The sequence below is a fragment of the Cetorhinus maximus genome, chromosome 25 (assembly GCF_964194155.1).
Source record: "Cetorhinus maximus chromosome 25, sCetMax3.hap1.1, whole genome shotgun sequence".
NCBI classification, from domain to species: Eukaryota; Metazoa; Chordata; class Chondrichthyes; order Lamniformes; family Cetorhinidae; genus Cetorhinus; species Cetorhinus maximus.
Window position 1 is genome coordinate 17729215 of NC_135903.1, and position 23866 is coordinate 17753080.

A 23866-nucleotide genomic window follows, 5' to 3' on the forward strand; every position below is an offset into this window, starting at 1 on the left:
GAATTTGATAGTTACTTGAAGAAAATATTTTGCAGGGCAAAAGGGGAGTGGGACTCGGTGGGTTGCACATGCAGAGGGCCAGCAAGGGCACAACGGGCTGAATGGCCTCCTTCCGTGCTGTAAAAATTCTATTAGGATACACAAATAAAACTTAATTGTCTAAGGTACCACTGATTAAAAGAAACAGCAGCGAATAAAAACACAGCCTTGCAGAGCATGAAACAAGCAATTCCTGGAATAAAACTGATCTTCTGCTCAGACTATTTCAGACTACGTCTTCCCTAAACATTTTGCGGTGGTTATGGGTGGGGGGGTGACGGGGGACAACAATATATTTTGATGTTTCAGCACACACACTAGCCAATCCCCTTGGACAATAAGGCTTTCAGGACTTCAATAATGCTATCTCAAACCAGCTACTAGGATGCACAAGAGTATACTGGGGACGTTGTCCGATTCCTTCCTGCTGGGGAATAACGCTGTGTCTGCTCGACAATCCCACCCCTCCCTGGCAGTAATGCAAGCAGAATTAAACTCATCTCATCACAGTGACATTACACATTTTACAACATCATAGAAATGCTAACTTGCATAGCTGGCACCAACAGAAACATCGGCTGCAGCTCAAATTGAATGACTACAACATAAAATCATGTCAATGGCATCAGTGCATTTATTTTGAGTTAAAAAGAAATCAACTTTCTTGTGCATCCATTACAAGTCATTAAATACACCTTTATACACTGGCTATGCAAAATACAGAATAGATACAGAAACATAATAAGGTTCTGGAGCATTCTGCAATTTTGTATTGAAGGAGCAGTCATTACAATACTGTTGCACTTGCACTGATTTTAATCCCAGATCTCTAGCACTACACTATGCTTTAATCACAAAATGCATATCTTAATACTGCATACTGTAAATTATATTACTCAAATTCAGCAATCTGTTCCACATTTTGTTGGAATGCAGAAGCTTTCGGTAATTAAAAAAAAAAATGAATTATCATCATCGATAGTTGGTTGTTTGTAAGCCATTTATTTTCAGATTTTTTTATATCAAGGATGATTACTGCAGCAGAGACAGTATAAACTACATCAATCACAAATGGCTTGAAAAGCCAACCCCAGCACACAGAAAAGACAATGCAAAGAAAATCAAATGTAGAACCAATTATTGACTGACTTTTTTTTTAAACATCATTATTTCTAATCCTTATCGGCCAATGCGATTTTCAGTGTCAAAGGTTGTAATGAGAGAACGGACATGTGTATATAAAAAACGATTTAGCCAATCTGGACAGACGACACATCGTGACAAAGTTCTTTGTTAATGTGGGGGCAGCTGGAGTAGTGTCGACTGACCAGATGGCAAATAGGTTACATTGCGGGATCTTGCGAGTTGGAAAGCAATGTCTTCTGCTGCTTCTAGTTTTCTCAGTTCAATCAGGCCATCCCCAACCTTTGACAGAGAGTTAGCAATCAGCTCTGCAGCTTTGGAGTCTCCTTCGGCAGTAATGACCGCTGCTTTTTTCTGTTGCTCGGCCTATTGAATAAATGTTGCAAGTAATTACAGAGAATTTACAGTATGGACAGGCATTCGGATCAACTGGTCCACGCACATGTTCATGCTCCGCACAAGCCTTTACCCACCTTGCTTCATCTCATTATTAGTGTACCCTTCCAGTCCTTTCTCCCATATGTATTTTTCTAGCTTCCCCTTAAAGGCATCCACCCTATTTATTTCAACTAGTCCACGCGTTAGAGAATTTCACATTCAAACCACTCTCTGGGTAAAGAGCTTTCTCCTGAATTATTTTATTAAAACTCAATAGCAAATAAATTACTTAATTTAAAACCTTACTTCCTAACAAGCTCTTAGCTTAAAAAATAACTTGCATTTAGACTTCTCCATTTACTATTAGTGGAATTCACTATTTCAGCTATGTTGTTTAGTGGACTTTAATAATCACTGAATAAAGATATCCCAAAACGGCGTACTAATGGTTCTGCTGGTGAGTGCATGATACTGAATTTTCAAGCCAGGAAGATACTCATGTTCAATCCCTAGTTGCTCTGAACTACACATGGGCTGAGGAACAGGAGGAAAGCTTCAGCTTGGGAGGAGTAAGGCAACAAGAGGGCTAGGATGCCCACTCCTGAACTGTGAATATGAACAGTGAGCACAGTGAACTTGCATCCACTTCCCCACTGCTATCACTCACCACCAAAGCACACCCGGAACTATACTGCAGCACAAGTTACTGCTTTCAGGAAAGAGAGGGATAAGATTGGGAATACAAGAAAAAAAAAGATTGAAGGGCCTGAAATGCCACTGTACTTTTAAGTGTAAATAATTTCAGGGTATATTCGCTTGTGCATTTGCATAGAAATATTAATTTTCAAAGCAATTCCAAATCCAAAATAATAGGAACTTGGCTTTTAGAAGTAAACTGGGTTGGCACTCATTCAATGGACTGGAGTTTTATGAATGACTTCTTTCCATGTAGCAATGGCAAAACCAAAGACATCTGTTCGGCTCCTCAAAAAAAATCTTGAGCTTAGCCCTCGATTCATCTTTCTGGTCACTTGCTGAAACTTGAGCCAGTACAAAATCAGTGTTTTCCCTGACCTCTATCTTAGTTTTAAAGCCCTATAACTGCCCATTATCAATTCAATTTTGGCTCTTTCCCACCTCCTGCACTGATAAAAACTTCAGGTTAACTACTGCAATCATCTAACAGTCTCCTCCAAGCCCTACTATATAGCTTGTATCCTATAATAATTCTCAATCACCATCTTGAAAGGCCTCTACTGTGACCAGTTACACCCATTTTAAAAATTCTCATTGCTCATTTACAAACCCTTACATGGTATTTTTCGTTCTACCTCCTGCAAACTCTACTCTACTATATGGCCCTCTTCCCTTTACCAGTGGTGGCTGAAGTTTCAGTAATTAGAGCCCTGCAGTATGGAATGTTCCATTTCTTTCTCACATCTCTACTGTAAAGCTCATACCCTGGCGAGGCCTTAAAGGCCTCTCCTAACTGCTCTCTACTCTGCTCAGAGTCTTTCCTCAACTTCACATGTAGAAACAGTGCTGAGAACCTTCCATAAAGATGACTTAATACATGCTATTTCCATTGGTGTACTATTAACAAGAGGATTTTCAGTCTGATCTTTCGCTCCTGGCTTTGGGAAGAGATTTTAAACATCAAAGCATGGTCTCAGCCATTTGTACAGATGGCTGTTTTAAAAACATCACCATGACATTACCTGAAGAGGAGCAGGGCTATCTGAGCTCTTGGTTAACATTCATTCCTTAACCAACACCAGCAAAATAGGTTAACTGATCTTTTAGCACACTTGCTGTTTGAGGTCATGCTTTGCAAAGGTTAGCCCCCAAATTTTTCTAACAACAGTGGACTTGCTCTGGGCTGTCCTCAGGACCAGGAAAGGTACTAAATAAGTGCAGGTTTGTTTGTTCTTTCAAATTTCTTATAATTACAGTAACTTATTCCTGGGATGAAGGGCTTATCTTATGGTGGAAGGCTGAACCCATTGTGGAGTTTAGAAGAGCGAGAGGTGATCTTATTCAAACATAAAAGATCCTGAGGGGACTTGATGGGGTGGATACCGGGAAGATGTTTCCTCTTGTGTGAGGGGCTAGAACTAGGGGACACAGTTTAAGAATAAGAGGTCTCCCTCCTAGGATGGAGATGAGAATTTTTTCTCTCAAGAGGGGCGTTGGGATGCGGAATTCTCTTCCGCAGAAAGCTGTGGAGGATAGAACACGGAATTTATTCAAAGCCAAGTTAGACAGGTTTTTTATAGAAAAATGAGTCAAGGGTTATGGGGGGCAGACAGGAATGTGAGGTTGAGGTTACAATCAGATCAGCCATGATCTTATTGAAAGGCGGAGCAAGTTTGATGGGCCAAAAGGTCTACTTCTGCTCCTAAGTTCTACGTTCCTAATTTAAAAGTGATCAACTCATTTCTATCCAACGTAAATGGCGAAACATTACTTTAAATGCAATAGAGTTAGCCGATGGTCTAGACAAACTACTATAAGTGGGGTACAGTGAATTAGTATAACAAATTCACCAACTGATTTGAGGGAGTGACGGCATATGTTGCGTGCTGATATGAATACTAAACAGTGTAAAATTCTAGAAAAATTCAGGCCACTTGTTACTTTTTCTGCCTGGCATTCAAGTATATAACTTACTGCAATTAATAAGATGGGGAGTACATACCTTTTCTACAATAAATCTGGCCCGCTCAGCTTCCTGTTGTGCAACCTGCTTGAGCTCTACAGCTTCTGTGAACTCTTTGCCAAAGGTCAAATGAGTCTGGAAAGAAAAAGATACATTTCTTAAGTGAATAATGCAGCTACTCAAATATATATCAATGGGCTGGGACATTAAGTTCCATGTTTAAAATACATGGTTGCTGTAATTTAAGAAGTTGATCAATGAGCAGGGAGGCAGGATTTGTTTTCTCCATACTGCAATTTCAAGTCGATAAGTTCTTGCAAGTTCACTGTCTCAACTGCTAACTAGATGCTCATTTCGTTAAATTCACTGGAGCACAAACTCACTGGAGCAGAGTCTAGAGAGACATATAGACTAGACAAAACCCAACTTACTATCAGATTCGTGTCCTTTGGCAGATAGGATCTCTGTACTTGAGGAGCTCGAGGGAAATGGAAAGGCACGAGGGAAACATTGAAAATAAATTACTTTCCAACTCTCAGACAATTAGATCCCATAGTCTGTAAATGCACAATCAGTACACTGTCCAGGACCATCTCTTACAGCTTTCTCCCCATAGCTCTCAATAAGACAAATTACAACGTTTAAATCAGAATCTACATAGCATTTCAATCAACCAAATTCAACTCCCACCAGTTCTCCCAGGCAAGTCTACAGTGTTGTTCTCAATCATATCATACTGATTTTCAGAGAACCATTGCATTTATAAGTCCAAGGTAGAACTGTGCATCACCATACATATCCCAACATTGAATGTAGATGATTCAACCAATACATCCATGTTCTTTTTGAATGCTGTTAATTTTCAAAATAAAATCACTGCTGCGGTGCTTTTAAATATAACTTGCCAATCATTAGTTACTGTACATGGTTAAAGGACGATGGCGATATAAACTGGCAAGTCTCATTGGTCAGTTATTCCATGATCATCATATACTTTTTAAAAACTTTACAGCAATCTCACTGGCTGGTTGAATATGCTGTGTTTGATTGTGCTGTGTTTGACGAGATTCTGTAGCCAACTGTAACAGAAGCCAGCTAAATGTGTGATCTATGGATTTCAGTTCACAGGGGAACAACCTGCACAAATGCTTACACTGAAAACTCAATAGCTATTGCCTATACTGCTCAATTATCTTTAATTAATTTGTGACTCTTATTGCTCATTGCTTTGCCAGGCTGTATCTTTTGAAGTAATTCATAGCCTATAATCCATTTTGTTCTCCATCTCAACTAATGAAATTCTAGTAGCTATTTTCTCAGCATGTATTTTCTATATGCATATGGCTAGATTCAGGATTATACTATTGTAAAGTAAGCTACACGTAAGAACTCAGATGAAGAGTCACTGCCAGATTACTGATTTCTGATGGACGAAGTAAGAGCACTCACCTTTGTGTATCAGCTTGGTTCGGCTGCTAGCACTTTCATCCCAAGTTAGAAAATTGAGAGTTCAAATCTTGTTCTAGGGTTTGGGTACAATTAAGCTGAAAGTGAACTGGGAAAATCCTCTCCTGGTTGGGGATTTAGGAACAATGGGTTGGCAATGTAAAAATTTAACAACAGAGCAAGGAGAGAGGTTAGAAAAAATGTCTTTTTAAAAAGGCTGTAGGATTACGGAATACATTCTCACAGGGAATGGTTGAGGGAACAGCCATTTTTTAAGTGATCTTTTAAGGGAAAATTGGATAAATATACGAAGTACAGGAAGATACAGGGCTGTGAGGAGAGCATGGAGTAGGATTAACATTGGGCTGCTTTAGTAAAAGAGCAGCAAGCCACAATAGGGCAAATAGCCTCCTGCATTGTAAACTTCTATTGTTCTACAACACTCTACTGCAGCAGTGTTGGAACTGACATCTTTCAGAAGACATTAAATAGAAGCTGTTTCTGACTGTTCAGATGGAAGTAAAAGATCTATTAGCACCAGAGTTCTTCCAGTACCGTAAGCAACATTTCTTCTTCTGCTAATGCCACCAAAACCTGATTCAGCGGGGAAAATCATAAGTTTTCTTTATTTTGCCAACAACTCTGAATAAAATTATGTCAAAGAATATTGATTTTTCTAGTCGAACTACAGGAGAACAGCAGATAACCCTAAACATAAAAGGCAGGGAAAAAAGAAAATAGAAATTTGAACATCATTACCAGTGACACATCATCCAGGATGAGTCCGAAAGTGGAAGCTCTCTCAGTCAGATCCTCGCTAACCTGTCTGGACACCAGCTCTCTCTGCGTGATCAGTTCACCAGCATCAAATCGGGCCTAGAAAGTTTCCAATTTTGAATTAATTTGACAATTCAATTCTTTCAATATAAGAAAAAGAATCAGAGGCAATCATCATAATTTGTACTTCAAATTAACACTCGTGTTTGCGAAAATGTGAAATCCACTGACATTGAATAGGGGCAATTTAAGTCACATTTGTAGAAATCCAGGCATAAACAATGCAAGAGGGTGGCCTGAAGATAAATTATAATAATTCAATTTTGAAATATTGCAATTCAAAGTCATCAGCACACCCAAGACACACAGATGTAAAACTTTATTAGCTGATCAAGAATCATCTCTGCACTTCAAGAAACTGCCTACACGTAGATATAAAGTATGGATAACATAACCTTGTATTTTGCAGTAAGTTGGAGTGTCAAGTACCCATTGTACTGCTAGGATTTTTGTATCTAAAAAAACAATTAACAGATTTAAAAATTTACAGTGAGAAGAAAACCAAGGGTAGATGCTAATGTTCCAGGTGACACCATTACTGAACAAAATAAAACTCTAGACTTGGGCGGTGCACAATTATGAAACTGTGCCTGATCCTCCTCTACAAATCAGTGAGTCTCAAGTCGCAACCCTTGTTCATCCACTTGAAAAAAACAACGAACCTCCTAAGTCATTTATCATACAAGTTTATTGGGTGTTAACTTTTCTAAATGTTATATCTACTTTGGGCACAAAATTGCCTGAACTCCCAGCTTATAAAGTGGTCCACAAATTCACCATATTAACCACTGGCCCCCCTCTTCTCTGCAGAACCTTCTCAAAAGTCTTATCCTCACTGATTCTGTACCATTAAAGGTTTGTAGCAATCTTACCAACTCTTGCTATTTAAACAAATATGATGAGCTTCATTTGGAGTCTAATGTCCTTTAGGGAAGGAAATCTGCTCTCCTTACCTGGTCTGGCCTACACGTGACTCCAGACCCACAGCAATGTGGTTGACACTTAAATGCCCTCTGAACAAGCGCAATTAGGGAATGGTAATAAATGCTGGGCTAGCCAGCGATGTCCACATCCCAGGAACGAATAAAAAAAAAGAAAATCCTATGTTTGAACCTTGTGCAGGTAGGCGAGGTAAGTAGAAAACCTGCTGCATGGCCGGATAAATAGCTAAGAAGGGGTAGGCTCACTTGGTTAATGGTGAAAAATTCACATCATATGCAGATTAGACTGGAGAGCGCTGGCCAATGTAGTAAACATTTAAATGCACTTAGTTCTAGTATTTATCCCTATTACTCTCCTGCAAAACTGGATGACACTTACAACGACAGACTTCAGGACTTCTGTGGTGATGGATGGCAGTACTCTCTCGTCATAATCTTCACCAATGGTGGTATAAATCCTAGGTAGCTGGTCTGACACTGGCCTGAAGAGGATACGCAGTGTAATGTTTACATTCTGTAAATCTGGAACATGGAAAAACGATGAAGTCAAGTATCTCAGATTCTTAGACAAAGTTTCAGTGGGCACTCTATCAAAAGGCATTAACTTAAGTAGCTTCTCTTGGTGGATAGCGTTTACAAGTTTATTCATTTTTGTGCACCACTGCCAGCATCCATTATTTCCCATTAGATATGGAGAGCTGTGATTACCCATCATGGTAAGGAAATTATATTGGACCTATGATCCAGCAAAATCAACAGATTGACCACATCCTACTAATTCAATTGCAGATCTTCAGAGAATATCACTATTTAGAAAACTTTTGAGTATCAGTGGACAGTTTTTATTACAACCAAATCAGTTTTTTAACTCACCTTTACTACCTGTGATAACTGGAACGTTGCGTGGCCGCGATCGGCAGTCAAAAATAATTGGTCTCTGTACCCATGGAATAAGAAAGTGTGTGCCTTCTCCACTAACTGCAGTTTGAACACCGCGAAATCGATCAAAAATCACTGCTCTGTGTCCAGCATCAACTAGGGAAATAAAGTTAGATGTCAACAAATCAGCATTATATATGGAACGAAGGTTAACCAGTTTGGACATTATACGGCACTTAATGATGAGGCAATGAAATGCTTCTTAAACAGAAAGTTTACGCACAAAAGAATGGAAAACAAGTGACCATTTGAGATTACTTTGAAAGCAACTTTCCAATCTCTGTCAAGGGCAATTCCATACCTCATCACTTTCCACTAATCACCCTCGCTTCCCCTGTTCCTTAAAGGAGGCCAATGTTTTACTTTCTTTTGTTCATGGGTTGTGGGCATTTCCTGAAAGGTCAGCATTTATTGCCCATCCCTGGATGCCTCAGAGGATGGTGAGCCACTTTCTTCAAACGATACAGTCCGTGTGGTGTAGCTACACCTGCTTATGTAGGCAAGGAGTTCCAGGATTTAGATCCTGTGACAATGAAGGAACAGCATTATGGTTCCAAGTCAGGATTGTGTGTGATTGGAGGGGGAACTTTCAGGCCATGGTGTTCCAATATATCTGCTGGCCCTTGTCTTTCTAGCTGGCAGAGGTTGGGAGTTTGAAAGGTGCTGTCAAAAGCAGCTTTGGTGAGTTGCTGCAGTGCGTCTTGTAGATGGCAAACACTGCAACCATGGTATGCCAGTGATGGAGGGAGCGAATGTTTAAGGTGCCAAACAAGTGGGCTGCTTTAGCCTGGATGGCATCAAGCTCAAGTGCTGTTGGAGCTGCAGACATCCAGGCAAGTGGGCAGTATTCTATTACATTCCCAATGTGTGCCTTATGGATGGTGGAAAGGCTTTGAGAAGTTAGAATACCCAGCCTCTGACCTACTCTTGTAGCCACAATATTTATGTACATAAGATAAGTGTAAATTTTTGGTGCAGAAATAAATATAGAAATTATAGAGTGCCATTTTCAAAGCGACAGCTATTTTTAAACGTTGCAGATTATAAAAAATTAAACGCTCACCATCACACCAGTTATTTATTCGAAAAACCCTTGAAACCATGTGCAGTTTTAATTCAGCATTAATGAATCTTTCAGTGGATTGGAGTTCACTTTGTTGCCTCAGCCAAGGTAACAGGCATATACCCCTTTCCCTACAATTATGCAAGTCAGTCCTCCCCACTGGCATTCCAGTAATAGCATTACCATATTAGAATAGATAGTAGCATGAGCTGCATTTTGAAGGGGGTCAACTTGTTGAGAACAGAAAGGTATTTTGTGCTTCCAGCATAGAGCACCACAGCATGGGAGCACATACTGCAACACTGGAGGCAAAAGAACATGCCCAGTATGCATCCTGCCCAATTTTCCATCTATTTAAATAAATGGGCAGAAGAACAATCCAGTGGGCTACCCCTCCTTCCAGATCCTACGTTGTAGTATGTACTCCCCACTAGAAGCACAAAACCAGAAAACTGCCTGTAGAATTCGCAGAGCTGACAGCAGTCTGAGGGTCAAGAGGTCATTTTAAAGAAATAAATACTCTAAATATACGTGAAAATAAAATGACTTTTTAATCTTGGAAAGCAAACACACATTTTATTTTACTCTCTGACAATCCCTCCATGCCATTAGCACCTATGGCAGAGAAGGCAAGTGGCTAGCCACTAGGCCTCTAGTTCAGATGGTTTCTAAGAAATGCAGTGTCCCAGCAATGATTTTTCTTATTTTTATTTTGTGGGGATTCCCTTGGCCTCAGTTACCTCCCTAACACTGTGTATCAGGGGTTAGGACCTCAATGGCAGGGTGAAGGAAAAACAAAATCTGCATCTTGTTTGTGACAAAACTCCACTACGTTGCACAACTGCACCCCTATAAATGGACAAGTACTATTAAAAATAAACTTGGAACGAGTTTAGCTCCAGTTCAAGAGTTGGTCATTAACCAATCTTTAGGTTTACACTAGGAGAAAACTGACCTTTTCAGCTCTAAAGCCTGAGTCAACAGCAGGTTATGCATCATTGGAAAACTGCAACACTGGCTGAAAAAGACATGTGCATTGCTGCAGCTTTAGCATGAGAACGCAACACACACCTACTAGTGAACAAATACAAGACAGTTTTGCATCAGGAAGCACAGCTTAAGTTGATCCTGTAAAAAACTGGGCGAAGAACACAAGCAAGTAGCTGTCATGTATTTTACAATAGCTTTTCCTGGGCATGAAGTTATAATGACACAATGTGTCCTTGAATTCACCCATATGTATCCAGTTCACTGGAGATGCTAGAGTTAATGATGTTTACATGCTTAAAGGGGAAAGAAAAATTGGGGAGAGTATTCTGTTGTTCAACTGAGATAACATTTCTTCTTATATTTTTTCCAAATTTTTGCAGACAGTTGTGGATTCAAGTCTCGCTCCAGGATTGGCGCACAAAAATCTAGGCTTTAGGAGGTGCTGTCTTTTGGTTATGGCAATGTTAAACTAAGGCCCCATCTGCCCTCTTCAGTGGACGTAAAAGATCTCATGGCACTACTTCCAAGAAAAGGAGAGTTATCCCCAGTATCTTGGCCAATATCGATCCCTCAATCAACATCACTAAAATAGATTAGCTGGTCATTATCACAATGCTGTAGACAAATTGGCTGCTGCATTTCCTACATTACAAAAGTGACTATACTTCCAACTGTTTTACTCAGAACTCGGTGGCGACTCCCAGGAAGACAGCGGAAATGCTTTAGCGACGTCCTTAAAGTATCTCTGAAGCAATCAAACATCCCCCGTTGACCCACGGGAATCTTTGGGCTTGTGACTGACCAAAATGGAGAAGGTTCATTTAGGGAGACCCTGAACACATTTGTCGGCAGCATGCTGAGGTGGAGTCGAGGCATCGGAGAGAGCGCACAAACCTCCAAACACCTCATCTCCTTGGCTCTCCTGCATGTGGAGGAGTCTGCAGGTCGCCCATTGGGTGTATCCGCCAACTCAGAACCCACTGAGCCAGAGTGAAACCAAGTCATCCTTGATCCTGAAATAAGTTGGAGTTGGCCAATGATCAGAGGCGGGTTTTCCTTGGGGAGTACAGCCACCATATTAAAAAGCACATCATGCAGTACAAAAGCAGCATGAAGTAAGTACACAGTTGCTCTCCTTATAGCAGAGAAAGTTAAGAATAGATCCAATAGAGTTTTTCAAAACCAAGAAGGGTATTGATTAGGTAAATAAGAAGAAAATGTTTCTGGTGGCAGAAGATCAGTAACCTGTGAACATAGATATAGGGTTCTTGACAAAAGAATCAGAGCATTGTAGATTTGTCAACCCAGCAGATCTACAATTCTGCTCGTGGACAAGGGGTTGAAACATCAAAGCATAAATGCTGCCACCTGCAGTGATTGCCAATATATGTAATACTAAAAACAAAACAAAAACAGAATTACCTGGAAAAACTCAGCAGGTCTGGCAGCATCGGTGGAGAAGAAAAGAGTCGACGTTTCGGGTCCACATGATCCTTCAACAGAACTGAAGTATAGTTAGGAGAGGGGTGAAATATAAGCTGGTTTAAGGTGGGGGGCGGGGGGAGAGAAGTTGAGGGTGGGGTGGTTGTAGGGACAAGCAAGCAGTGATAGGAGCAGATAATCAAAAGGTGTCACAGACAAAAGGATCAAAGAGGTGTTGAAGGTGGTGATATTATCTAAGAAAAGTGCTAATTAAGAATGGATGGCAGGACACTCAAGGTACAGCTCTAGTGGGGGTGGGGTGGAAAGACTGACAAGGTAATACTAAAGTTCACCACAAGCAATCGGTTTAACATTTTGAGGTGTGCATTTATGCACTTCCAAAAATATGAGCTGAAAAAGCATTTGCTGTTCCTGCCAGAGGTGCAGATTTTTAGAAGGACGATGATGAATGTAATAGAAAGTGAAGAGTGCGTGGTTTTAGGTTGCGGTTTTGTGTTTTGGGAAAATTGAAATTAGGAACTTGTTCCCTAACAGGTGTGGAACAATTTACAGAAACACTTGGTAGAATCTCTTAAAATGTGCAGTCAGGGTATTAAATTCCAGTTCTGGAACTGAGAGTACAGAGAGGATATGGATCAATGTACTCCCCACAAGGTGTGGTGACTGCCTCTGAAGGTGCCTTTTGGTTTCTCCACATTTTCTCTCTCTTCTTCTCCTGTTTTTCCCTTGGTGGATCTTGCAACTTCATACTGTAAATCACAGTAAAACAGCAAATGCTGTAAATACTCAACAGGAGACAGAAAAAGAGCAACACCGGACTTTGATGCCATTGCAAACATGGATGACCAACTGCATTGTTCACATTAAGCCAGGACAGCGTGAAAAAGGTACATTTGGTTTCGTTATTGTATGTAATGCATCATTATGATGCTATAGTTGTCATAATAAAGGTTCATTTGCACAAAAATTTATTTTTATTATAATTGTTCATTCCTTGACCCCAATACAATTTCCATCCTCAGATCTAGTCGAAAGGTTGCCTCCCCCTGTACTACATAAATTCAAGCTGCTGCTGTTTCTGTGTCATCCCTGAGACATCAATAACAGGAGCATTCTGGAGCAGTTCCAAGAATTGCCCAATTCCTGCAGGCTATGCAGCAGGTTGAGAATGTAAATGTCCCTAGCTGTGCTATAATTTTCCCAAAGTCAAGCAGTTTTTTCGTGCTCGAGGCAACTTGTGAAATACAAAATAAGCTTGATAAATCAAATAATGGCTAATGGAATTAATACAGATAAAAGCGCTGTGGAAGGGAAGAAAAAAAATGAATGGCCTCAAAATAGCTGCAGCTAAAAAAAGGGTCTTGTAAGCTCGATCCTCAACATTTCCAAACAATACAGAGCAACATTCAAGAAACCATCACCAGATTTGTATTCTACGACAATCTTTAGACTCATAGCCTGACATATCCCTCATTCCTCCATTATCACTATGCCCTATGCCAGATGACCAATTCTGGTTCAATGTAGAATGTATTAGTTTATGCTGGAAGCAACACCAGGACGACATGAATGCTAAACATGCTGCAGACAGAGCTATGTGATCCCACAATCAACAGATTAGGTCAAAGCTCCGAAGCCCTGCCACATCCAATGGTGGTGGACAATTCGGCAACCAAAAGGAAAACGAGTCTCCATGAACACCCCCATCCTCAATGATGGCAGAGCTGAACATGAGTGCAACCATTTTCAGCCAGAAATGTTTGAGTGGATGATCCTGGACTTCTTCAGACAATCTTCACCATCACAAATGCCAGTCTCCTGTCACATGGACTGCAGTGGTTCCAGAGAACGATCTACCCCCCACGTTCTCAAGAGCAATTAGAGATGGGCAACAAAATGCTGGCCTTTGCCAGCAACACCCACATCCCATGAAAGAATAGAAAGTAGTGTGTCGCATTTACTTTACCTATAACAGCTCTTCCATGGCCTCTCAAATCTCTTACCATGTGTGACTTCAGCTAAATTCAGAAGCAGCTGTGTTACAGGTAACAATGCCCTAAAGATCATTACCTGACATCTGCTGAATTTGCAGCTACCTTTTGCAATCTGCATTGAACTTTTGGCACCGTGTGCTCTCCACACAGTGCAGTGCAGCAGTTCAGAGCATTAGTATGCTTGCTTCAGGTCAAAAGATAGTCAACACAAGCACATTAGTGCAATGAACTTGCAAAAAGGGAAAGTGTTAAATCGCCCTTTGTCTTCATTGCAGGCCCAGTAAAGGACAGGCTTGCAATGTTTGAATCAACCTGCAAACAGCATAATTGTAGAATGGTAACAATGAACGGGGGCGAGGGTTGGGCTCACTCTCCAGAGAGCCTCCAAATTACTTGTCGTGAGTCGGGGAGCAGTTTTGTGCTGTGGGTCCAGGCTTAGGGCCTGGGTTAAAGCTGGACCCGTCCACCCAGAGGCCAGAATCCAGGCCCTCGGCATGAGATAACTGCAGCTTTAGCAATCGGGCCCCCGGCCGGCCGGCTGGCTCTAAGCGCCTTTCCTCCCGGGTCTGCCCTGGTGCCGGGTGAACCCCCGCCGCTCACCGTTAAAAAGCGCCGAGTTGACGACTCCTCCAACGATGGCCAGCCCGAGGCCAACCTTGCCGACGGTTTCCAAGACCTTAGCGGCCATTTCCAACTCCGCGGAGACTCAAGCGATGGGGCTGAGGGGCAAGGACAGGCGGCAGCGGTCACCGGGCGCTCAGGGACACACCGACAGACAAACGCTCAGCCTCCACCTTCAGTCAGGCCGCACGGTCACCTCCAGACCGCTACTGCGCACGCTCACACGCACCAGTAAAACCACATCCCATTGGCTGGCGAGACAGCGATGATGCATCATGGGAGATGAAGTCCTTTGGCCCGGAAGTGGTTGGAACTACAACTCCCAGTCTACCGTGCGCTCCTTGACCAGATCCACGTGGAGTGAGTCTTAGCTCAATGGGGTTTTGTTCCCATTGGGTCATTTTTTGCAGCACTGCATGATTTCTGTTACCCTTTTTAATTTTTGCGTAAAATTATGTGTGCACATTCATATTCTTCTCTCGCCAGGACTCCCGGCTTGCCCACCAACCCTAACGTTGGACAGTCAGGTCCATTAATGGGGTTAAAAGCAAAAAAACTGCGGATGCTGGAAATCCAAAACAAAAACAAAAATACCTGGAAAAACTCAGCAGGTCTGGCAGCATCTGTGGAGAGGAACACAGTTAACGTTTCGAGTCCACATGACTCTTCAACAGAACTAAGGAAAAATAGAAAAGGGGTGAAATATAAGCTGGTTTAAGGGGTGGGGGGGGGTGGGGGGTGGTTGGGACAAGAAAAGCCGGATAGAGGGCCAGTGATGTCCACCTATCACTGGCCCTCTATCCAGCTCTTCTTGTCCCAACCCCCCCCTCCCCCTTAAACCAGCTTATATTTCACCCCTTTTCTATTTTTCCTTAGTTCTGTTGAAGAGTCATACGGACTCGAAATGTTAACTGTGTTCCTCTCCACAGATGCTGCCAGACCTGCTGAGTTTTTCCAGGTATTTTTGTTTTTGCCATTAATGAGGTTAATGACTTTGTCAATGGCCTCAGTAGGCCGTTGACAGATCGGTGGGCGCACAGCTGATTCGGCTGCGCCCCCACTGACCTGAAAATTGAAATGACGCAGGGTGACGGAAGTTCCGCCCGACATCATCCAGCGTCATTTTATGCGTCGGCAAGCGGGCCCCGCCCTCTGTGCTCGCCGACCTAAAGGTCCTGGCCCTGGCTACATTCAGGTTTCTGATTCTGAGGAAAAGTCTCCTGAAACGTTAACTCTGTTTCTTTCTCCTCAGATGCTGCCTGCCCTCCTGGATATTTCCAGCATTTTCTGGTTTTTATTTCAGATTTATGGCATCTGCAGTATTTTTATTTTGTTTTAGTCTCTGAACTACATCCTGTACCGGTATCATTGGAAAGACTTTGGGATGTTTCCCACTTGTCTTTTTTCTGTCTGGTCCCATTAGTCTAATGGATAAGGCATTGGCTTGTGAAGGCAGTGATTGTAGGTTAAATAAACTTCATTCTGTGAAAACCAACTCTTTTTCCTCTTTGCTGAAATACACAGAGAACAAGTTGCCTGGATGAGTGCAGCTCCAACAACACTCAAGAAGCTCCAAAGCATCCAGGACAAAGCAGCCCGCTTAATTGGCACCACATCCACCACTGCAGTGTTGTTTTTGCCATTAATGAGGTTAATGACTTTGTCAATGGCCTCAATAGGCCGTTGACAGATCGGTGGGTGCACTGTGTTTACCTGTGGTGAGTTGCTGCAGTGCATCTTGTAGATGGTATGCACAGTTGCAGCAGAGCATACCATCTACAAGATGCACTGCAGCAACTCACCAAAACTCTTTCAACTGCACCTTCCAAACCCATATTCTCTATCACCTAGAAGTGCAAGGGCAGCAGATGCATGGGAACACCACCACATGCAAGTTCCCCTCCAAGCCACACACCATCATGATCTGGAACTCTATCACTGTTTCTTCACTGTCACTGGGTCAAATTCCTGGAACTCCCTAACAGCACAGTGAGTGTATCTACACACGGACTGCACTGGTTCAAGAAACTGGCTCACCACCACTTTCTCAAGGGAAATTAGAGATGGGCAGTAAATGCTGGCCTAGCCAGCGACGTCCACATCCTGTGAATGAATAAATAAAAAAAGTAGCTCCTGCCCATCCATGCCATGCTGTCATGCAAATCATTGAAAGTTACTGCAAATGCATGTGAGAAACCATGTGTAAAGCAGCTTGCTTTTAGGATATTCCTGCAGTAAGCTTAGCTGTTCAAAGTGCCCATTTAATAATGCAGGGAATTCTGGATTCAGATCACCATCAGTACAACTCAATTGAAGGAGTTAACTTGCGTCCCTGAAATAGATTTTATAATTGCTTTGGCGATACATATACTAAAATTGGAGTGATGTAGAGAAGATTGACATAGCCCTTGCTCAAAGATGAGCAAATTCAGGAAGCAGTCGACATCTTTGCTGAAAGCTACACTGCTCTGAAAATGTCTGATCTCAGAAGCTAAGCAGAGTCAGAGTTGGTTAGTGCTTGGTTGACAGACTGCTTAGGAGTACCAGGAATGGTAGACAGAAGTGTGGATCAGTGGCAGAACATTTGATTGCAGATTGGGAAGATTCTGATTCTATCCAGCTGTTCCCTAACCTGTCAGACAAGCTGATTGAAAGGTGATGAACCACTTGTCCATTGTGGTCTGCATGTGAACAGGTAAAATAAAAAAAAATCCTAAGATGTTTTACCAGTACATTAAGAGCAAGAGAATAACTAAGGAAAAATTAGGGCCAATCAGAGATTTATGGGTTTTGTGGGTTGATGCGGAAGATGTGGGTAGGATTCTCAATGAGTACTTTGTCTTTGTCTTCCCTAAGGAGAGGGATGATGCAGACATTCTAGTTAAAGAGGAGGAGTGTTAAATATTAGATACAATAAGCATAGTGAAAGAGGAAGTACTGGAGGGACTGGCATTCTTGATGGTCAATAAATCACCAGGACCAGATGGATTGAATCCCAGACTGTTGAAGGAAGCCAGGGAGGAAATAGCGGATGCTCTGAGGATCATTTTCCAATCCTCACTAGATACCTGTGAGGTCCCAGAGGATCGGAGGTCTGTGAATGTTGTGCCATTATTTAAAAAGGGTGAAAGGGATAGGCCAGAAAATTATAGGCCGGTCAGTCTGACTTCGGTGGTGGAATGGAATGGAAAATGGTTTCCAGTGGTGTTCCACAGCACTTAGTGTTGCGGCCCTCACTGTTTGTTGTATACATTAATGATTTAGACTTAAATGCGGGAGGCATGATTGGGAAATTTACAGATGACACAAAAAATGTCCGTGTAGTTGATTGTGAAGAGGATAGCTGTCAACCTCAGAATGATATCATTGGTTTGGTTGAGTGGGCGGAGAAGTGGCAAAAGGAATTCAAGCTAGATAAGTGCGAGGTAATGCACTTGGGGAGGGCAAGTGAATACTCAATAAGCGGGAAGTTATTGAGATGGCTAAGGAAGTGAGAGGCCTTGAATTACATGTTCACAGGACATTGAAGGTGGCCGGACAGGTGGCCAAGATGATCAAGAAAGCATATGGAATGATTTCTTTGTTGGGTGAGGTATTGAGTATAAAAGCAGGGATGTAATGACGGAACTGTATAAAATGCTGGTTAGGCCGCAGCTGGAATTTTGTGCACAGTTCTGGTCGCCACATTACAGGAAGGACATAATTGCTCTGGAGAGAGTACAGAGGAGATTTACAAGAATGTTGCCAGGGTGTGAAAATTGCAGCTATGAGGAGAGATTGAATAGGCTGGGGTTGTTTCCCCTAGATCTAAGGAGGCTAAGGGGTGACCTAAAATTGAGGTGTACAAACTTATGAGGGGCTTAGATAGGGTAGGTAGAAAATACTTTTTCCCCTAGCTGAGGGGTCAATTACCAGGGGGCATAGATTTAAGTTGATTGGTAGAAGGATTAGAGGAACATGAGGAAAAGCTTTTTCACCCAGTGGGCGTCTGGAATTCACGGCCTAAGTTGGTGGTTGAGGCTGAAATGCTCAACTCATTTAAAAGGTACCTGGACCTGCACCTGAGCTGCTGTAACCTGAAGGGCTATGGACCAGGTGCTGGAAAGCGGGATTAAAATGACCGACTAGTTTCTTTTTCTCTTTTTGGCCGGCGCAGACACGATGGGCTGAATGGCCTCTTTCTGCACCATAACTTTTCTATGGTTCTATAGTTCCATCCAAATATGTTAATATGAAGTTTGAATGTCTAGTGGTTACAGAACTGGATCAGAAGCCTGCAGACTGTGGCAAGTTGTGAAATTGAAGACAATATATTTGGTACCATAAAAGCTGTACTGACATCTTAACAAACTTGTTCTATATAATGCTGTCAGTGTTCGGAAAACATTAGATTTAGGATGACAAATGATATTTAAATGCACCCTTACAAAGTGGTGTTCAATTTTCAGTGTAAGATTCATAAAAATGTTACATTCCTATATAAAAACTAGCAGATCTTCAGTTGCATTGTTGGCAGGGAATCAAAGGATACACTGTATCAATGGATTATATACAGCCAGAAGCACTGATAAAAGTGAATGATTTATTTGCGTAGAGGGGAAAAGGCCAGCTTGGAGTTTAAGAGAGATGGAGAAAGTAATGAAGTGGATCATGGATTAATGAGCCCTATTTTACTAGGATTGAGGCTATAATGCCACCTACCTTGCAGGTGAAACTATGAGAAAACTCATATGAGGAACATATGAATTAGGAGCAGGAGTAGGCCGTTCGGCCCCTCGAGCCTGCTCCACTATTCAATAAGATCATGGCTGATCTGATTGTGGCCTCAACTCCACATTCCACCTATCCCTGGTTTGACTCCCTTGTTAGTTAAGAATCTACCTACCTCTGCTTTAAAAATATTCAATGACCCCGCCTCCGCCGCTCTCCAGGGAAGAGAGTTCTAAAGACTCACCAGTCTCTGAGAGAAAAAAACCCTTCTTGTCTCCGTCTTGAATGGGAGACCCCTTATTTTTAGACTGTGTCCCCTAGTTCAAGACTCTGCCACAGGGGGAAACATCCCTTCAGCTCCCACCCTGTCAAGTTCCCTCAGGAACTTCTATGTTTCAATAAGATCACCTCTCATTCTTATAAACTCCAATGGACACAGGCCCAGTCTGTCCAACCTTTCCTCATAAGATAACCCCCAATCCCAGGTATCAGTCAAGTGAACCTTCTCTGAACTTCTCCTAATGCATTTATATCCTTTCTTAATTAAGGAGACCAAAACTGTGCACAGTACCCCAGAGGTGGCCTCACCAAAGTCCTGTACAACTGTAGCAAAACAACCCTACTCTTACATTCAATTCCCCTCATAATAAATGACAATATTCCATTCAAATAATACTTCCCTCTTTATAAAATCATGCTGTGCACTCCTGATGCCAGTACAACCACCTTCAATAAAATGGTGCACGGTGCAGGAAATGTGCACGTGCTTCCTATCCACTGTATTATCACTAGCATTGATAAAGCTGACTCCTCTCTCACCCCATGATCCTAATAAATATTAATATGAATGCAAATATTTACAATTGCCGCAAGGTTTCAGTAGATTTATTTGAGACTTGAATTGCTTAAATTGAGAAAAATAGGGTTAATTCTTACCTACAAAATTATAAATGAACAGGCAAGGGGATGATTATGTTTAGGATTAGCAGAAGCATAAAGAACGGAATTTATGAAAAATAAATATTAGCATATGATTCGTCCTTTTATACTTGAAACTTGCTGGGTGCAAAGTGGGTGTAGCATCACTGAAGGCAGCGCTATGGGAGCTGAATGCCCCCATGGGGTATGTACTGAGCCAGCCCAGGCATCCTCTGCATATGCCAGAAGCAGCTGAAGTGTTGCTATTATGATGTCACTCAGCCAGTTGATGCATATTTTGAAAATTTGGACCACGCTGGCCCATTGGACCAATTCGCTTGTCACTCTTCAAAGATCAAGCCTTAAGCTGCATGAGAGGTCCAGCACTAGTGTTACTTAAAGACCCAGGTATCCAAATGGCCAGCAATTTTGAATAGCTTCTGCTGTTGCACACTGTCTGGAAATATTCTGAAGTTTTTTTTGGAGGTGTTGTCGTGAGTTCCTGGATCTGGTAGAGACGGTTGCCGCGTCCTTAGAGGGAGGGCATTTGGTGAGGATTTGATGAACAGTCCATGCAGAGGCTGCAACAGTAGTTGAAGTGTCTTTGGGTCTGCAGACCAACAGGGAGATGGAGCAGAGGCTGCAGAGAGAGCAGGCTCGGCGCGATGCCCTCTGCCAACTTGGAGCTGGACTCCTCCATACACCTTGAAAGTGGCAGGAGACTCTAATGGGCATGCACCCAATATCTCGGTGTGCAGAATCTTCTGTATGCTGCCCCATCGAAGTCCTTACCTGAGTCCTCCGTATTAGAACCTATCTGAGACCTCACCCTCTGATGAGCCGGAAAATATTCTTTACCCTCGCCTGTATTCAGCCCACTTGTGGTTGGTGAATCATCACATGCTGATCCCACCTCTGTACCAGCCTCCAAGGTATTTGCAGTGCAAATATCTGAGCTGCTGGCTGCAAGTGTCTGATCAATTAGATGGGACTTCTTCATTGGTGCTGTGCTGTTACTCTCCTAGGGCTGCTGTGACTTGGCAGGCAGAAGTTCCTTGGTGTCTGAAATCAGAAAATCAAAAGCAGAAGGCTAGGATGATGGAAGAGGGGTGGGGTGGTGAGCAAGAAGTTTATGATCACACCATCTCCAGCTTGCTCATCATGCCAGATCGCAAGATAGCAAGTGAGTTGTGAGTTAAGAAGGGACATAAGGCAGGAATATACCGTTATCCCCAATGTTCCCTTGATGAGCTCTTTGCAGCTGTCTGTATGATGGGGAGAGCCATCTCCTCTGTAGGGATCAAGAGATGCAGGAGCCCATGTTCCCCCGCCAGTTCTGCTCTTCTCCCTTCTAGTGTGTGTCACCATGTCCAGTAAGAGAGAGGGAGAGAGAGGAATGTCAATGATTATGTAGCACTGTGTTTGATGATGTACCTGTCATGGTTGAATAGCCAGGAGTGTGTGGAGGCAGCAAGGCGTTCGTCTGAGGCTGTAAGCATTGGTAGGTGTGTAAGAGGGAAGTGGAGTATCTGGATATTAGATTTGAGTTCCGTGTGCCAGGAAATGTTGATGGGTGAATGAAGGGGATGTGTTGCATTGAGCAGTGTGAGAGGCTGGTGAAGTGATGGCTAGGAGATGTCACATGAAGGTGCATTCATTGATGTTGATTGTCTGCATGAGGCCATTAGAATTCTTGTGACATGCACTTGGGGCCAGACTCCAGTAATTGACCACACTTGCTCCCACTGCCTGCCGCCCCATCTCCACCACCACCCCCCCCCCCCCACCCCCCCACCCCCAACTTTCTGTGGAACCCCCGTGCATCTCTCCTCTTGTCCACCTCCAGCACTAAGGCCGTCAACACTGTATTTGTCACTCTGGAATCCTCTTTCTACCTTGGTGTTCCATTTGCCTTGTTTACAATTGTAGCCAAGCCTCCTGTAATTCAGCGCAGCTTTCCTTTAAGAGGGACAGACTGCCTTTAAGAACAGCGCATTGGCTGCAATACATACTCTTAGCACACACTGCTTGGCTCCCTGCTGGGCATTGAGGCAGCCAGCAGAATGGGTGACACTTAGCCCTATGCAACAATCAGGTAAATAAGATGGCAGCATAAAATTTGGGTGCTGCCTTCTTCCACCTGAATGGGCACAGGTGGGTTGTGAATTGCCATCCCCGCACCCAAAATGTGGAGCTGACCCATTTTTAGCCTGGTATGTTTAAATAGATTGTTAGAATCTTAACCTTATTTTGCAGCCAGCTACCTTGTGTAATTTGAGCTGTAAGCTTTATACAATATGTAATGTGGACAAAACAATTTATTCATTTACTGTTAATGACATATAGCATCCAACCAGAACAAGTGAATACAGTGGGTGTATTTGGAAAAGGTTTTAACATTTTGAAATTCCACTTCATTGCCAGGAGTATATTCTTATCCAGTCTTAGTTTCAGTGGAGTTATTCCTCTGCTGGAATTCTAAGGTGCTGCATCATGGAGCAGGATGGCCTGGATTTGGGCTACTTTTAGCTGGGCAATTATTTGATGATCTTAACAGTGCCACCATTCAGAGGTGCTGAGTGGAAGCCAAGTGATTCTCCATAAGGAGAGCAAATAAATCAGAATGCCACTCACTTGGGATTGCACTTGTACACTTCCTAGTAACCAGCTGTTGGTGGAGCTATAAGAATGGATCTCTGATCTTTTATTTTCACTGAGGAAGGTTTGTGGCAAGAGAAACTTTAGAATGAAAAAAGAGAAGTAAGTCAGGAAAATAAATTACTGAATTAAAACAAATACTTTTTGGACACGTCTGCTTCAATGCACACATATGATGGTTTATTGGTCTCTTTCATAACATCTTCTTGTTTTAGTATTGACAATTCATAGTTAACAACATGTCAATGTTACCCTATTCTTTCTATTAGCCTGTTGTGTAAAATGGAAGACTTGTTGAAAGTAAGACTTCGTATTTAACTGCTTTCCTCCCTTCTTTCCTCAAGTGATTGACCAATGCAGTGGTGTGGTTCATAGGCATGAGCTGCCCAATGGCATCTCAGCCAAGTTCCCATTCTTCATCTGTGATGCTAGACATTGTCAGTGGGTTGTTCAGTGATGAAAGACATCACAATCAGAAATAGAGGGTATCCAAGAGGCTAATAAGAATAATGAACTTAAGATAATTAATATCAACAGCGAAAAAGTATTGGACCGGCTTGAGAGACTAAAATCCACCAAATCCCCAGGACCTGATGGCCTACATCCTAGGGTTCTAAAAGAGATAACTGCAGAGATAGTGGATGCACTGGTGAGAATTTTCCAAAATTCCCTCAATTCTGGAATGGTCCCAGCAGATTGGAAATTAGCAAATGTAACACCACTATTCAAGAAAGAGGGGATAGAGAAAATAGGGAACTTCAGATTAGTTAGCCAGACATCAGTCATCGGGAAAGTGTTTGAATCTATAATTAAGGAAGCCTTAACAATGCATTTAGAAAATCAGAGTTTGATCAGACAAAGTCAACATGGTTTTACAAAAGGGAATTCATGTTTGACAAACTTATTAGAGTTTTTTGAGGATGTAACTAGTAGGGTAGATTAAGGGCAACCAGTAGATGTACACTTGGATTTCCAAAAGGCATTCAATAAGGCATCACACAAAAAGTTAATACACAAGATAAACAATCATGGAGTTAGGGGTAACGTATTAGCATGAATAGAGAATTAGGTAACAGACAGGAAGCAA

The 23866-nt window shown here is 42.3% G+C and overlaps 1 protein-coding gene and 1 pseudogene across 1 annotated transcript; one reads left to right on the forward strand and one right to left on the reverse strand.

Annotated features, from left to right (window-relative positions):
- Window positions 1–655: 655 nt before the first annotated feature.
- On the reverse strand, window positions 656–14708 carry phb (prohibitin). Its single transcript, XM_078529577.1, has 6 exons — window positions 14473–14708; window positions 8317–8478; window positions 7823–7965; window positions 6425–6541; window positions 4259–4354; window positions 656–1548 (listed from the first exon to the last, which is right to left on the reverse strand). Exons 1-6 carry the CDS (start codon window positions 14558–14560, stop codon window positions 1333–1335), a joined length of 822 nt encoding a protein of 273 aa, XP_078385703.1. The 5' UTR covers window positions 14561–14708; the 3' UTR covers window positions 656–1332.
- A 2134-nt stretch (window positions 14709–16842) lies between these two features.
- Window positions 16843–16943, forward strand: LOC144668104 (U6 spliceosomal RNA; annotated as a pseudogene).
- Window positions 16944–23866: the final 6923 nt, after the last annotated feature.

Bases quoted from the DNA above. Each gene is read 5' to 3' on its own strand.
- phb (XM_078529577.1), bottom strand. From the start codon at position 14,560: ATGGCCGCTAAGGTCTTGGAAACCGTCGGCAAGGTTGGCCTCGGGCTG. The intron at 7,966-8,316 runs GTGAGTTAAAAA...TCCATGTTCCAG, and splicing joins AGTTATCACAGGTAGTAAAG to ATTTACAGAATGTAAACATT. The intron at 1,549-4,258 runs GTATGTACTCCC...TTTATTCAATAG, and splicing joins CCAGATTTATTGTAGAAAAG to GCCGAGCAACAGAAAAAAGC.